At 34.8% G+C, this 16,236-nt stretch overlaps 1 protein-coding gene across 1 annotated transcript in view; it reads left to right on the top strand.

The window, feature by feature from the left end:
• The window catches only part of AQR (aquarius intron-binding spliceosomal factor), a 94,915-nt gene that overhangs the window by 6,131 nt on the left and 72,548 nt on the right, over positions 1 to 16,236 (top strand). The window contains exons 4-8 of the mRNA XM_059181102.1: positions 5,031 to 5,066; positions 9,708 to 9,828; positions 12,489 to 12,629; positions 14,564 to 14,632; positions 15,710 to 15,810. Of these exons, the coding sequence (XP_059037085.1) occupies positions 5,031 to 5,066; positions 9,708 to 9,828; positions 12,489 to 12,629; positions 14,564 to 14,632; positions 15,710 to 15,810 (468 nt within the window). The remainder of the gene's footprint in view (positions 1 to 5,030; positions 5,067 to 9,707; positions 9,829 to 12,488; positions 12,630 to 14,563; positions 14,633 to 15,709; positions 15,811 to 16,236) is intronic.

The following is a 16,236-nucleotide window of genomic DNA, read 5'->3' as shown; positions in this document are numbered from 1 at the left end:
CAATGTATAGAATATATGTAAAATAATAAAAATAAATAATAGAAAAGAAGGGGGTAAGTTTCGAGAAATCTTCGGTGTCCCTTAACCCTTGATTTATTTATCTACATATTTTTTTTAATACAGAAAGCTTATACTGTACACATCATTCCATCTCATCTTTTTTTTTTTTTTTAAATGTATTTTGGGTATGTTTCTGTATCTGCAGCTGTAGACATACATGCCTACATGTGAGTGCTTTAGAAGAATAATTGATTAAGTGTTTTCATATAAAATGGAAACATTTAGGTTATGACTAAAAAAACTTAAAAATCTCAGATTTGTTATTTTTCATGTGTTTGAGTCCTAGAAGGTTAATTTTACTAAATATTATGAAGGCAAATCCATGGTAGCATCAAAATGAGAAGCTAGTTGTTTTTGCTTTAATGATTGATTTGTGAGCATATAAAAGGAAGCAGGACCAAAGGTCATGTTAAGGATTTTGTTTCTTATCTGAAGAATAATGAGAAGTTAAGCATGTAAGCTTAACTTGATTAAGATGGTGATATTTTAAAAAAATAATTTGAGGGTATAAGAAGCAAGAAATTAGGTGAGTATTGTAGTAATTACATTCCAGATAATGGTGGCTTGAATTAGCTTGGAAGATTGAGATACAGAGGTGTGCCAATTTGAGATAGAAGTGGCAAGATGGTTGGTGGTTGAATGTGGTAGATGAGGGAAAGGGGAGAATCAAAGGTGACTTCTCTAAGTTTTTGGCTTAGGTTAATTAGTGGATTCCATTACTGATTTCTCCGTTGTTGTTAGAGATGGAGTTGGACATAGATCATTAGTCCACTTTTAGAAAGGTTGAATTCTAAGTAGTAAAGAGCCATGCAGATGGAGATGTAGAGTAAACAGTTGGGTATCTCAGTACAGAGCTCACAAAAGATGACAGAGTTGAGCTGCTTTGTATCAACCACTATGTCAGTGCTAAAGGAACAACAGTGAACATGGCAGATAAAATCTCTACTCACTGAGCTTGTGTTCTAGTTCTAGTCCAGACAGGAAATATATAGGTATATAATGTTTCAGGTAGTATTATAAATTTAAGTGTGTTTAGGGTAGTTACAAGGACCATTTTAGATTGAATGATCAGGGAAATCCTCTAAAGATACAACATTTGAGCAGATACATAACTTATGACTTGGTCTGGGAATGGGTATGGATGAGATTACCTAATAAAACTTAAATAAATGGGTAGATAAATTCTAGGATTCTTTTTTCTTACATATTAAGGATATACCAATCTGAAAATCATCTTGAACCTTCTCAATTAGTTTTCTGTCTCTTCAGAGTGGCTTTACTTCAGTGGAAAGTAATTGCTTGTGATTTTGTTTGCTTGTTTGTTTCATTCAAAACCTTAGTGATTAATATTTCTTCTTAAAGATAATTTTTATGTGACTAATAATCAAAAGCTGCCAGTGTTTTTAAATTATATACTTGGCTACATTATTTTTAGTTGTAAAAGAAGTAACTGTTGTTGGCCAGGCTCACGAAGATTTATCATGGCTCTCTTACCAGTCATTTTCTCACCTTGTATACATTTGAATACTTAAAGTAAACATTACATTTTGCCCTCGATCTCAAAGTTCAGAAAGTGAAGTGTACTTCTATAATACATAAACTGTCATGTGTATATATGTTTTCATCATAGGTGCACTCTTGAATTCCCATTCCCTGAGGTAAATAATATATATTTACATTTTTAAATGACCGTGTTTTAGCCTAGTGTCTGAGGAAGCTGTTTTGCTGAGTTATGTGCTGGTAATATCTTCATTATTGGAGAATGACAATATAAGATTTATTAACTTGTTTGTAGGCTATCAAAATAGACAGTTTAAAGCTGTAAGGTACTCTTCATATTACACATTAATGTTCTTATAATACGCATTTTTTGCATATCAACCCTATTTCTGTAGGAGGAATCTGGGAAATAAATCAATCAGTTCTTAATATTCTTATGGTAAGAATAACTTCTAGGATCTCAAAAGTGGTGAAATACCATCTCGCTCAGTCACCCATGAATGTGTGGTCTATTACACAATTGATTTGAAATACGAAATATGAAATACGAAAAGGATATTTCGTATCCTTACATTTTCAGATTTGGCAAACATATCTTAATATTTTTTTCTGTTTAATTTTAATGTATTAAAAATAATCATAATTGTTATTTGTTAAGTGCTTACTGTGTACCAGATTCTGTTCTAAGCACCTTGCATGTATAGTAGCTCATTTTTCCTCACAACAACATGTGATAGTCACAGAATTATTCTTGTTTTATTGATGAGGAAACTGCAGTACAGAGGGGTTAAACAGTAGTTAACCCAAAATGTTTCCCAGTAGTTAGAGGAAGAGCTAGGTATTAAATCCTCATTCTTTGACTCTTATCCAATACTCCATTCTTTTTTTTTTTTTTAAGGATTTTATTTATCCATTTGACAGAGACAGAGAGAGAGAAAACAAGCCGGGGGTAGTGAGAGAAAGAGAAGCAGGCCTCCCACCGAGCAGGGAGCCTGATGTGGGGCTCGATCTCAGGACCCTGGGATCATGACCCGAGCCGAAGGCAGAGGCTTTAACCCACTGGGCCACCCAGGCACACCCTCCAATACTCCATTCTTAAGTAGTGCAGGGAACATTGCCTTTTAGAATCCCTTAAACAGCACACTTTGGTATGAAAATTCTGTTATGAATCCATCTAAGTGGCTTTTATGCAGAAAAAAAAGTGAGTTGTACTATAGTTTACTTTTGCAAATGTTCATATTTGTTTTGATTTAAAATGTTTAAACCCCAGGGTGCCTGGCCAGCTTACCCAGAAGAGCATGTAACTCTTGACCTCATGGTCATAAGTTTGAGACCCACATGGCATGTAGAAGTTACTTAAATAAATTTTAAAAACTTAAAAAGTGTTTGAACCCCTTTGCTATGAAACATAATACAGAAAAGGGCATAAAACAGAAATGTTTAGCCTTCTAGATTATTACCATTCATAACCACCACCAAGATAATAAAAGCCGGTATTTGTTAGCATCCCAGAAGCCCTTGCATGGCCTTTTGCTTTAACTAATTTTGAGTTGTAAGTATGGAAACATGAACACTATAGTTTTGCTTGTTTTTAAACTTTAAATAGAATCATGTGATATACTCTTTTGTGGCTGGCTTCTTTTGTTCACTATTCTTATTTGTTTTTTTAATCATCTACTTTACAACAAATCTGGATATGGGTAGTTCAGAAGTTAATGTGAGAGCCTTTGTCAACCTTTTCACAATTTGGGGGGGAGGTGCTTTCCGTATGTGGTTGCAAGAGCGCTGCCACAGCTCCAGACCTCACGTGTTCACACAGTTATTTCCCAAGAGAACCAGCAGTGGCAATTAGAGCAGCAAGGCTTATTGGCAGAATAAAACTCCAAATTTAATGAATACCACCAAGAATGCTAGAGTTAAAATTAAAATTGAGTGTTTTTGCTTTATTTTGACCTATCATGACTTGTTTTTCTCTTGTCCAGTCATTCGGAAGTAAATTGTCTACTTTGCCACTTTTGAATATGAGGAAACTGGGTCCCAGAATGTTTAAAAGATGTTGTGAAGGTAGTTTTGAGTCATGACCAAAATATGATCTTCTTCTCTTCTTTTTTAAAAACTAATTAATTAATAATAATAATACTTTTTTTTTTAGGGAGAGAGAAGGCAAGGGGGCAGGGGTAGGGCAGAGGGAGATGGAGAAAGATCTTAAGCAGGCTCCACACATAAAGTGCAGAGGCTTGATCCCACGACCCCAAGATCATGACCTGAGCCTAAACCAAGAGTCAGAGGCTTAACCAACTGACAACCCAAGGCACCCTTAGAATATGGTCTTCTATATTATGAGCTGGTATTTTTTCTTTCTTTCACCAAGAGGTCCTTTCTGTGACTGAAGAAATTAAGCATGCAGTTGTGCATAGTGGACACTGAGTGAATTCTGTTCACCGTCATGTCTGCAGCTGGAGACCTAGTGTGTCTGACACACAAGATGTTATATCCACTCCATGGTCTGGCTGGCTGTAGAAGCCAGTACTTTCTCAGTGTTCTATCTTTGTGCTTTTGCACAGTAAAAACTTTCATTTTATTCTCAGTAAAGTTCTGTGACATTGTTTGCTTAGTGAAACTATGTAAGAGATTGGAAATCAGGGGAGTAGTATTTTAACAGGATAATCGTCTCTTGGGGTATTATAGATTCATAATGTCTACACATTTAATTTTCAAAGCTGGAGGCTGTTATCTAGTGGCAGTGTTCTACTCTGACTACTGTATTTCCAATATGCAAAATGGTAAAACCGAATTAGTGGACATTTGAACCTGCCTTTGGAGAGATACCTGGTAACTACAGCATTATTTATTCTTATGAAACAAAGTATTTTTATTTTAAAAAGACAGTCCAGTAAATAAAGATATCTAATACTCCTTTCACAATTTTGTCATATTGTAGACTTAAGGTCAAGACTTATAAAAGCTGTGAAAAGTCTGATTCCTGTGATGGAGATACATGTGTCCCATGTACTTTCAGGAGGGCATGACTTCAGAATGTTTCCTTTTGAATATTGATAAAAGGATGTTTGTCATTGCTTAAGAAGTTAATATAGGCTACCTATTGGCAATTGTGATCCAATAATATGGATAGTGATAAACATTTGTGTTTTCATTAAAATTATTTGCCTTATTAACCTATGTGTTATATCTCAGTATGTCATGGTTCTAATTATGTTTGTTAATACAGGTAAGGTAAGGTTTCATCTCTCCTATTAAGTAACTTTTCTTAGTTTTTAAAAAATAAACTACCCTGACAAAATACAAAGAAAAAGTATAAAAGCAAAATTAACTTTCTTCATTGCATATTAAAATATGATTCTGATATGTGGGTCAGTATTAAAACAAGATTCTGAAATGCATCTGTATTAATGACTGAAATATTTATATTTTCTGCTTAAACATTTTTATTATTTATTTTTATACTTTAGGTTTGCCATCAGAAAGATAATGCTCTTGGAATTTAGGTGAGTTAAAAGACTTCACTTTGATGAAGTTAAAGATGGTGTCAGATCTATATTGTCTGTATACCATAGGGATACCTGTATCATGTTTTTTTAATTCTAGTGTAGTTAACATACAGCATTATGTTAGGTTCAGATGCAATATAGTGATTTAACAATTCCATACATCAGTAGGTGCTCATCTTGACAAGGGCACTACTAAATCCCTGCCACCTATTTCACCCATCTCCCCACCCATCTACCCATATCATCTTGAGCAGATCATCTACTTTCATAGCCTCAGTTCCTTATCTGAAAATGTTAAGAATGGATTTGGAGTTTACTGTGTAGTCAGATAACCCCCAAGATAAAACATCAGTATTAGTATTACTATCAAAATGTGACAGACACAAGCCAGTGATAAACCTCTGAGGCATCCAGCAGAAACAAATGTAAGGGTACTCTGGAAGGATATGTATCCCAATTGCATTGCAGAAAAATTCCTATAGAACCCTAGTAAAATTGAGTTCTTAGTCACTGATTATAAAGCATGTTAGGATAATAATCAACTGTAAGCTGGTCAGTTGAAATAACAGGAGAATTATATCCCCATCCTACCCACGCAGGACCTTAGATAATAATTGATATACACTGTCAAATCATTATGTTTAAAACTGAATATAAAAGAAGAAATTGTGCATACATGCAATAGGATACTAAAAATGGATAGATTTGGGGAAAACAGAAATAAAAACTATTGAAATTTTAAAACTCAGTGGACAAATTAGATACAGGCACATTGGAGATATTGCAAGTTCAGTTTGAGACCACCGCAATAAAGCAAGTCAAATGTATTTTCTGGTTTCCTAGTGCATATAAAAGTGTTATGTTTATACTATATTATAGTCTATTAAGTGTGCAACAGAATTATGTCTAAAAAAAATTCTATATACCTTAATTTAAAAATACCTACTTGCTAAAAAGTGCTAACCGTCATTTGAGCTTTCAATAAGCATAATCACAAATCATGGATTACCATAACAAATATAATAATCAGAAAGTTTGAAATATTCTTATTGCCAAATTCTTTGATAATTCTTACTATCAAAATGTGACAGACACACAGTTAGCAAATACTGTTAGGAAAAAATGGTGCTGTTAGACTTGGTCAATGCAACATTGCCACAAACCCTTCAATTTGTGAAAAATGCAACGTCTGCAAAACTGAATAAAGCAAAGCACAATAAAAGAGCATAGGCCTGTGGTGGATTAGACACAGCCAAAGAGGGGATTAGAGGATTGGAATATAGAAAATTAATTAATAATAGCAAAGAGAAATAGAGATGAATAATATAAAAGGAAATTCAGAGATACAGAGGTGAAAATCCGAAAGTCCAATAAGAATTTCAGAAGAGATTTAGGGAGAATGGAGAAGTAGCCATTTAGAAGAGATGGTGGTTAAGAATTTTCTACAGTTGAAACATGAGTTTTAGATTCAGGAAGTACAGTAATACTCAGTAGAACAACTGAAGACTGACAGAGACGGAATGAAGACCTCATCTGCTAGAGGAAAAAAAGACATTACTCAAACAAGGATGCAGAGGTTAATTGTAGATTTCTCTGCTGTAGTAATAGAGAATGTAATAGAATGAGACCAATACAACAAAAAAATTACAACACAGAAAGAATTATATAACCAGCTAAATTGTCATGAAATAAATTTCAAATAGATTAATACTAACAGATTTGCTGAGAGAAGTTCTAAAGGATATAATTTGGGAAAAAGGAATTTAAACTTTTAAGAAAGGAATGAAAAAAGCTTTGTGCATTTTATTTATTAAAGAGCATTCAAGTGCTTTACTTGGAGCCTTTTGACCATCATTTTAAGTAAAATTCCACTTGTCCGGTTTCTTGGGTTCTTATAAATAAAGTAAGTATTGCTAAAGATTGAAGTACTGATGTGAGCATAAGAGGAAGTAGAAAAATCACAGTGTTACAGCAGAATCTAAAGCACCTAACTGTGTGGGTTTGTTCATAGGCCTGCACACATGTGTGTGAATGCAACATGCATGTGGCGTGATTTAAAAGTGGGAACAAAACATCTTGCTTTTTTAAAATTGGCGCTCAAGAGTATTTTAACCCCAGTGTGGTAAATGATGTTTATAAGTACCCTGAATGGTAGCTAAGTTCTCTTGTAGAAATCAGAAATACTAAAATTTATATATAATAATTGTAGCTTTGGAGAATAAGAGTTTATGCTTCCAAGGCAGGAAGACAGCAAAGATTACTAACATGTAATTATTACCATCAGAACACTGGATATTCTTTTTTTTTTTTTTTTTTTTGTTTCTTTTTTTTTTTGTTGTTGTTTTTTTTTTTAAATTTTTTATTTTTTATAAACATATATTTTTTATATACATATATTTTTATCCCCAGGTCTGTGAATCACCAGGTTTACACACTTCACAGCACTCACCAAATCACATACCCTCCCCAATGTCCATAATCCCACCCCCTTCTCCCCAACCCCCTCCCCCCGGCAACCCTCAGTTTGTTTTGTGAGATTAAGAGTCATTTATGGTTTGTCTCCCTCCCAATCCCATCTTGTTTCATTTATTCTTCTACCCACTTAAGCCTCCATGTTGCATCACCACTTCCTCATATCAGGGAGATCATATGATAGTTGTCTTTCTCTGCTTGACTTATTTCGCTAAGCATGATACGCTCTAGTTCCATCCACGTTGTTGCAAATGGCAAGATTTCATTTCTTTTGATGGCTGCATAGTATTCCATTGTGTATATATACCACATCTTCTTGATCCATTCATCTGTTGATGGACATCTAGGTTCTTTCCATAGTTTGGCTATTGTGGACATTGCTGCTATAAACATTCGGGTGCATGTGTCCCTTTGGATCACTACATTTGTATCTTTAGGGTAAATACCCAATAGTGCAATTGCTGGGTCATAGGGCAGTTCTATTTTCAACATTTTGAGGAACCTCCATGCTGTTTTCCAGAGTGGCTGCACCAGCTTGCATTCCCACCAACAGTGTAGGAGGGTTCCCCTTTCTCCGCATCCTCGCCAGCATCTGTCATTTCCTGACTTGTTGATTTTAGCCATTCTGACTGGTGTGAGGTGATATCTCATTGTGGTTTTGATTTGTATTTCCCTGATGCCGAGTGATATGGAGCACTTTTTCATGTGTCTGTTCGCCATCTGGATGTCTTCTTTGCAGAAATGTCTGTTCATGTCTTCTGCCCATTTCTTGATTGGATTATTTGTTCTTTGGGTGTTGAGTTTGCTAAGTTCTTTATAGATTCTGGACACTAGTCCTTTATCTGATATGTCGTTTGCAAATATCTTCTCCCATTCTGTCAGTTGTCTTTTGATTTTGTTAACTGTTTCCTTTGCTGTGCAAAAGCTTTTGATCTTGATGAAATCCCAGTAGTTCATTTTTTCCCTTGCTTCCCTTGCCTTTTGCGTTGTTCCTAGGAAGATGTTGCTGCGGCAGAGGTCGAAGAGGTTGCTGCCCGTGTTCTCCTCAAGGATTTTGATGGATTCCTTTCGTACATTGAGGTCCTTCATCCATTTTGAGTCTATTTTTGTGTGTGGTGTAAGGGAATGGTCCAATTTCATTTTTCTGCATGTGGCTGTCCAATTTTCCCAGCACCATTTATTGAAAAGGCTGTCTTTTTTCCATTGGACATTCTTTCCTGCTTTGTCGAAGATTAGTTGACCATAGATTTGAGGGTCTATTTCTGGGCTCTCTATTCTGTTCCATTGATCTATGTGTCTGTTTTTGTGCCAGTACCATGCTGTCTTGATGATGACAGCTTTGTAATAGAGCTTGAAGTCCGGAATTGTGATGCCACCAACGTTGGCTTTCTTTTTCAATATCCCTTTGGCTATTCGAGGTCTTTTCTGGTTCCATATAAATTTTAGAATTATTTGTTCCATTTCTTTGAAAAAGATGGATGGTACTTTGATAGGAATTGCATTAAATGTGTAGATTGCTTTAGGTAGCATAGACATTTTCACAATATTTATTCTTCCAATCCAGGAGCATGGAACATTTTTCCATTTCTTTGTGTCTTCCTCAATTTCTTTCATGAGTATTTTATAGTTTTCTGAGTATAGATTCTGTGTCTCTTTGGTTAGGTTTATTCCTAGGTATCTTATGGTTTTGGATGCAATAGAACACTGGATATTCTTATCTAAAACTCTTCATGAAATAAAAAACCAGAATGATATTATGGGCAATTTCAGCAGATAAATGTATCTGAGACATTAATATTACCTCATATGAGGGCCAAATAACTTCCAGAAACTAAGAAAGAAACTTAATAAAAAGAAGCATTTTAATACCTGATTTACTAGGTATTCAACATAAGTCAGTTTTCAAGTTAACTGGCATTTTCCCTCCAAGATACCAAAATTCTTATTTTGAGACTGTGGTGAACAATACTCCTTAATAAATTTTAAAAATTGGTAGCAGATAGCAATGACCTAGATTATAGGTAAGTTTGTAAAGGATTTCCAAGTCATGTAGTTTTTAAAAAGTTTTCAGAAAGTTGTAGATAATCATGATTTTCCAGGTGAGTGACATATTATGGTGAGTGGTGTTAACTAATGAAGTATTCTGTGCTTTTTCACTCTTCACAGCCAGTATCTTGAAAATTACCTCTGGATGAATTATTCTCCAGAGGTGTCCAGCAAGGCCTATTTAATGTCAATCTGCTGTATGGTGAATGAGAAATTCAGAGAAAATGTCCCTGCATGGGAGGTAACAGATTTAAATTACTTCAGAGCTTTCATACTCTGTTTAAGCCATTAATAAGTAGAACTTTTGACTGATAATAAATAATGCTTTTAGAATGGAACTTTCCCCCAAAATTAAGTGTTGAGAAAAAAGTGGATATATGAAGAATACTATTCTTTTTTGGTTTCAATACTTTGTTCAAACTAATTTACTATGAACCAAAACATTATGAAAGTAAAATTATTTTTCTATTTTGGGCTTGAATGAAGAATGGCATGGATTATAAAGACTTTTCTTTAGATCAAAATGAAGTTTATATTAATTAGCACAAATCGTGCTCAAATGAGATATTTTTCAGTGTCCTTTTTCACAACAGGGAGTATATATTTGTTTTCTATACATTTCCAAAGTTAAGACATATGTTCATATTATAATTTCACTTTTCTCTTTATCCCCAATTTAGAATCTGCTTCCCCCCCCCTTTTTTTAAAGATTTTATTTATTTATTTGTCAGAGAGAGAGCGAGTGAGAGCGAGCACAGGCAGGCAGAGTGGAAGGCAGAGTCAGAGGGAGAAGCAGGCTCCCTGTGGAGCAAGGAGCCCGATGTTGGACTCCATCCCAGGACGCTGGGATCATGACCTGAGCCGAAGGCAGCTGCTTAACCAACTGAGCCACCCAGGCGTCCTTGCTTTCCCTTTTTGAAATTTCTAGTAGACTGACATTTTCTCTTTGTGCTAGTGTTAATAGAGGCTTGGTCAGTAGAGGTCCAAAATCTAGGTTCTGTTTGGCTGCCATAGAATGATCAGGTCATCAACTTTTTTAAATGAAGAAAAGGCATGGGTGCGTGTCATCTTTTTGTGGCAATGGTTTCTAAATTAAGGAAGTATTAAACTCCTTAATACTTCTCTTGGATAGGATATTCCTTAAGAAGAGCCATCTTTGGGGAGATTAGAGCCCAGAATAAACTATGGGCCTGCTGTATTATTGAAAGATCCTGCAGATTTCTTGAAGTTTCTTCAAGCTATTACAGGAAGGGAGAGGCAAGATTTTTTTGAGCTAAAAAATGACCTGATCAGTTTGCATGTTGGTGATTAGGACTTGAAGTAGAGGAATACAGATGAAGAGAGGAGGATATACTAAGATTTAGAATGTAGAATTGAGGGCACCTGGGTGGCTCATTTGGTTAAGCGACTGCCTTTGGCCCAGGTCATGATCCCAGAGTTCCAGGATGGAGTCCCGTATCAGGCTCCCAGCTCCATGGGGAGTCTGCTTCTCCCTCTGACCTTCTCCCCTCTCATCTTCTCTCTCACTCTCTCTCTCTCAAATAAATAAATTTTTTTTTTTTTAAGTAGAATTGACAGGATTTCATAACTGAATAATTAATATTCGGGAAGGGTGTTATTTCCAGTAAGTTTCCAGTCTTGGGCAACTGAGTGTAATAGATGATACTGCCATTTACTGTGATAGGTAATAATAATAGAGGGTTGAGAAGTACCAAGGAGGGTACAAAAACTGTTGAATTGATTTTTGGACTTACTGAGTTTAAATTGCCTTTTGAATATCTAGATGAAATTGTCTAGTAGACAGAGGAATCCTGGAATGTAGAGTTAATAATGAGAGTAATCTACTGAGGATATATATTTGGAATCATTAGCATATGTTTTTGAATTCAAGGGATGGGAAAAGAAGAATGAGGTTAGAACCGTAAAATATCAACATCTATACAACAGAAGAAGAGGAGCCCTCAGCATTTGAAAAGGAGTGTGGGGTTGAGTCCCCTGGACTTGATAACCCTAATAGCCTCAGGGACATCCTTGAGGTGGGAGCCTATTTTAGAGAAGTAAATGTAAACAACTAATGTAGACCACACATTTGGAGCACTTACCTGAAAGAAGAGATGTGGAAGTAACTTGATGGGGAGGTAGATCAGTGGGAAGCTTGAATATATTTACATTGTCTACTTTTTGTATATTGCATGTTAAGACAAAAGAGCTAATACGACGCAGACATGGGAGAGGCTGTCTTTGAGATTAGAGATTAGTTAGTGGGAAACTAATTTTTGCTAAACATTTTTTTTTGCTTATGTTAGAAGAATTAAAATGTTTATTAAGATCCTTAGAAAACAAACACTAGGCTAAGTGTGAGCATAATCCACAAAAGAAAAAAATAAAAGAAGTAAGCCATTATTTTAGGGACACCTGACTGGCTAAGTCAGTAGAGCATGAAGCTAGATCTTGGGGTCATGAGCTCAAGACCCATGTTTGGCGTAGGGATTACTTAAAATATCTCTCTATATGTATATACATATATAAACATATATGTATGTACATATATGTTTATATATGTATATACATATACATTGTATATACAATGCATATATACATTGTATATATAATGCATATACATGTATGTACATACATACATACATACATGTATATATATATATTTTTTAAACACGCATAAAACATTATTTTATTAGGTAAAGGTTGCTGCAACTCTTTCATGATCTTGCCAGAAACCTATATTTGATTTGTTACCATTAATTATAATTAAGCAAATAATCTTTTTGTAATTTTTTGGTGTTGTTACTAGACTCCTAAAAAGAGTCTACTGATGTTTGTTTAAGGGAGAAAAAGTGGAGAGCAAGCCATATCAAAATAAATTTTTATTCTTTCTCTTTTCAGACTTTTAAGAAGAAGCCAGACCACTTCCCATTTTTTTTTAAGTGTATCTTGAAAGCAGCATTAGCTGAAACTGATGGTGAATTTTCACTCCATGAACAGACGGTCTTACTGCTTTTTCTTGACCATTGCTTCAATAGTTTGGTAATTCTACTTTATCTTTTGGGAGAACTTTCACATTCTCTTGTATTTTAAGTGGAACATAAATGAAATTACTTGTATAGCCAACTCTTCATCCGTGGTAGCAGGGATGGAGGATAATGCCAAAGCTTCATTTTGGCCACTTCTCAGTAAAAACAGTTTAGAAGAGCCATTCACTTTTAAAATAGATTTGGGCTGGATCTCCTTTTTTCTGTCTTGACTCTTAAGGAAAGTGGTAATTAGAACTGAAATTCTCCAAAGGTAGAACAGCAAAGAATCTAGCCAGTATGAACTTTGAGTAATGAGATCTGTGCCACAGTTGCCCACAGAAACTAGCTTTATTACTTTTCAGACATCCTTCATGCACAAGCTCCCAGGTCAGCAGGAGAGTTTTGTTTTGAGTTGACTAGTTAGGGGCAGTTGTGGATGATCTCTGAAAATCTCTTGGGTGTGTATGACATATTTTCATCCCTCATAAGAGTATCTTCAAAAGAATTAAATATTTACAGTAATTAATATTTCTTTTGCACTTCTCTACTGTGGTTAAGTGAAGGTTTGTACCTATTTATTTAAAAATATGTGCTTCTGAAATGATTGTGCTTTCAACCCATGCAGGACCCCAAAGCTGGGGGTTCTTTCTTAAGACTGGATGTTGATAGATGGATGGTTATTACTTGTTGCAGGTACTACCTCACATGAATCTTGTAAAGGCATTTTTTAAAAATTGCCTTTACAAAAAATAATCTTAAAAAAAAAAAAAAAAGATTTGTGAAGCCCCCAGTAGATGCCACTATTACCACCTTAACATTTACTTAACTACACGATGCAAATGTAAATATAGACAGGACACTTTATCAGAAATTGAATTAAAAAAAAGATTTTTATTTTTAGAAAATCTTTTAAAAAAAGATTTTTATTTAGAATTAGTAGTTTGGTGCTAGGTTTGGTTAACTTAGAAGCTAGTTTATTATTAAAATACTTCATTTTGGGGCATTCGGGTGGCTCAGTGGGTTAAGCCTCTGCCTTTGGCTCAGGTCATGGTCTCAGAGTCCTGGGATCGAGCCCCACATTGGGCTCTCCGCTCAGCCGGGAGTCTGCTTCCCTCTCTCTCTCTCTGCCTGCCTCTCTGCTTACTTGTGATCTCTCTCTCTCTTTGTGTCAAATAAACAAAATCTTTAAAAAAAAAAAAAAACTTCACTTTTTGTCAGTATACCATCAGTTTATTACTTGAGGTAGTTAGGTCTGTGAAGTAGCTAAAAACACTGAATTGGCTGAAACTGAATCATTGTTCCTAGGGAAAATACAGGGTTAGGTCCCTATGAGCCTATGATCACAGCATTTTCATCAGTTGATCAATACATAAACTTGTTTTATGTGTTTCTGTTTAAAGACATTTTATGTAATAATATATTGTTGATTTATTAACCTTGAAGTCATGGCCAACAGCACTATAACTGAAGTCTAAACAAACCTTATTTACCACAGGTATTTTCTCCACAAGATACAACACAGCCTTCTTGGAACTGTGGAACACTAACCAGCACTTTGAGCCCTTAATATGAAATATTAAAATATCATTAATTTGAAAGTATTGGTGGTATATTTTCACCCCAGGACTTAAAAAGGTGTAGTTATTCCTTATGTAAATATTTATTTATTTTATTAATTAATTGATTTTTTTTTTCAAAGATTTTATTTATTTGACAGAGATCACAGGTAGGCAGACAGGCAGGCAGAGAGAGAGAGAGAGAGAGACAGAGAAGCAGGCTTCCTGCTGAGCAGAGAGCCCAATGCGGGGCTCGATCCCAGGACCCCGAGTCATGACCCTAGCCGAAGGCAGCGGCCCAACCCACTGAGCCACCCAGGCTCCCTCCTTATGTAAATATTTAAATTAAAATACTGGTGTGCTTATAAATTTTTCTTTGTGCCTTAAACAGGAAGTAGACTTGATAAGGAGTCAAGTACAGCAGCTTATCTCCCTCCCAATGTGGATGGGCTTACAGCCTGTAAGTACCTAATTTCATTCAGAAACTTATGGGTATATGTATTATGTAAGTGGAAAATGCAGTTTAAGACAATGTAGCTTTAATATGGATATAAAATGGTAACTAAAAATCCCCTTTCCTGCTTAGAAAATATGTTTAATTTACTATGCATTAACTTATCATACATGTAGTTTTTTTAAATTTTAGTTTTTATGTATAAGCTAGGAGATCTTTCACCTAATGTCATTATTATGAGGTAAAATAAGGTAGTATCTGTTGAGCTCCTAAAAAAGGGTTAATTTAGCAAAATGTGGTTGTTATTCATGTGTGTCTTTGGGTGAGACTAAATACAGACTTGAATTTTTTATTTCCTTAGATTAGAATGTACACACAATTAAAGGAGGTCTAGATCATATTTGATATTAATGACTTCCTTTTTTCTTACCTCAAATCCTTATTGGATCGTCTGTGTCACTATGGAAACCAAATTAATTGTGATCTTGGGGAATAAAGTTATAACTATCAAATTTCAGGATAAATAATAAATTTACTGAAAATTCCACTTCTTGCATATGGGGTTTTTGCGCATACCCAGATATGCAGGCTTATTCACAAGTACCAGTTGATGGTGATAAAAACAGACATAAATAATGCTAAGTTAAAACTGATAAGTGCCATTAGAAAGAATATAGTTGTGTGGACATTTCTTTGTTTACATGTGACTGCTGTTTCTATGTTCAGTGTTTCAGACTCATTTTTCAGATTTCAGTGATTATACTAATTAGTGTTAATGCTTTAATTTTTCAAACTTAAATCCTTAATTTTAGAAATAGGAAAGAAATTTAATTGATTATTGAGCTTAAGACCTTGACAAGAAAAGGCAGTTTTTATTATTTTTTTGTGTTATTAGCAATTATTAAAATTGAATGGTTTTTAAAAATAGAGTTATTAGTTTCATAGTTTTCAGATTTTATCATGTTGCTTTCAGGTTTAATCCCGTAGTATCCACATCTTAGAAAATTAGCTAATAGTGGATCTAATTTTTATCCTTGTAAACTTTAAAGTTACTGGTGATTTAATATCACATTATTCTTTCAGGCACGATTGGAATTAGAATTAAAAAAGACACCTAAGCTAAGAAAATTCTGGAACTTGATTAAAAAGAACGATGAAAAGATGGATCCAGAAGCAAGACAACAGTATGTTCCCAAAGCTTATTCCTTGTTGGTTTGTTACGCTGTTTTGAGTCTTAGATGATATTGACTGATTTGTTGTTTCCTTTATATAAGGCTGAACCAAATAATTAAGAAGTGCTTTTACTGTCATATTTTTCATAAAGATGTGAAGGGAAAACCAGAACATCAGCATGTTATTCTTCTTTCTCCTCTGTCTGCCCCAGTGATAAGTATATCACTGATCTTCTGTCTGTCTGTTGACCATAGTTTGTCTCTCATGGATGGCTCTCGATTTTCTCCACAATCTTCAGGCTGTCAATCCAACCTTTCTTTGTTTTTCTTACTCTCACACACTTAACAATGACTTTTATACACTCTAACCATCATGCTTTCATTCAACAAATAGTGAATATTTATATTTTTCCAGGTACTATTCTAGATATAGGGCAT

This window comes from Mustela lutreola, chromosome 7 (assembly GCF_030435805.1).
Source record: "Mustela lutreola isolate mMusLut2 chromosome 7, mMusLut2.pri, whole genome shotgun sequence".
NCBI lineage: Eukaryota > Metazoa > Chordata > Mammalia > Carnivora > Mustelidae > Mustela > Mustela lutreola.
This window is presented reverse-complemented; position numbering and strand designations above follow the sequence as displayed.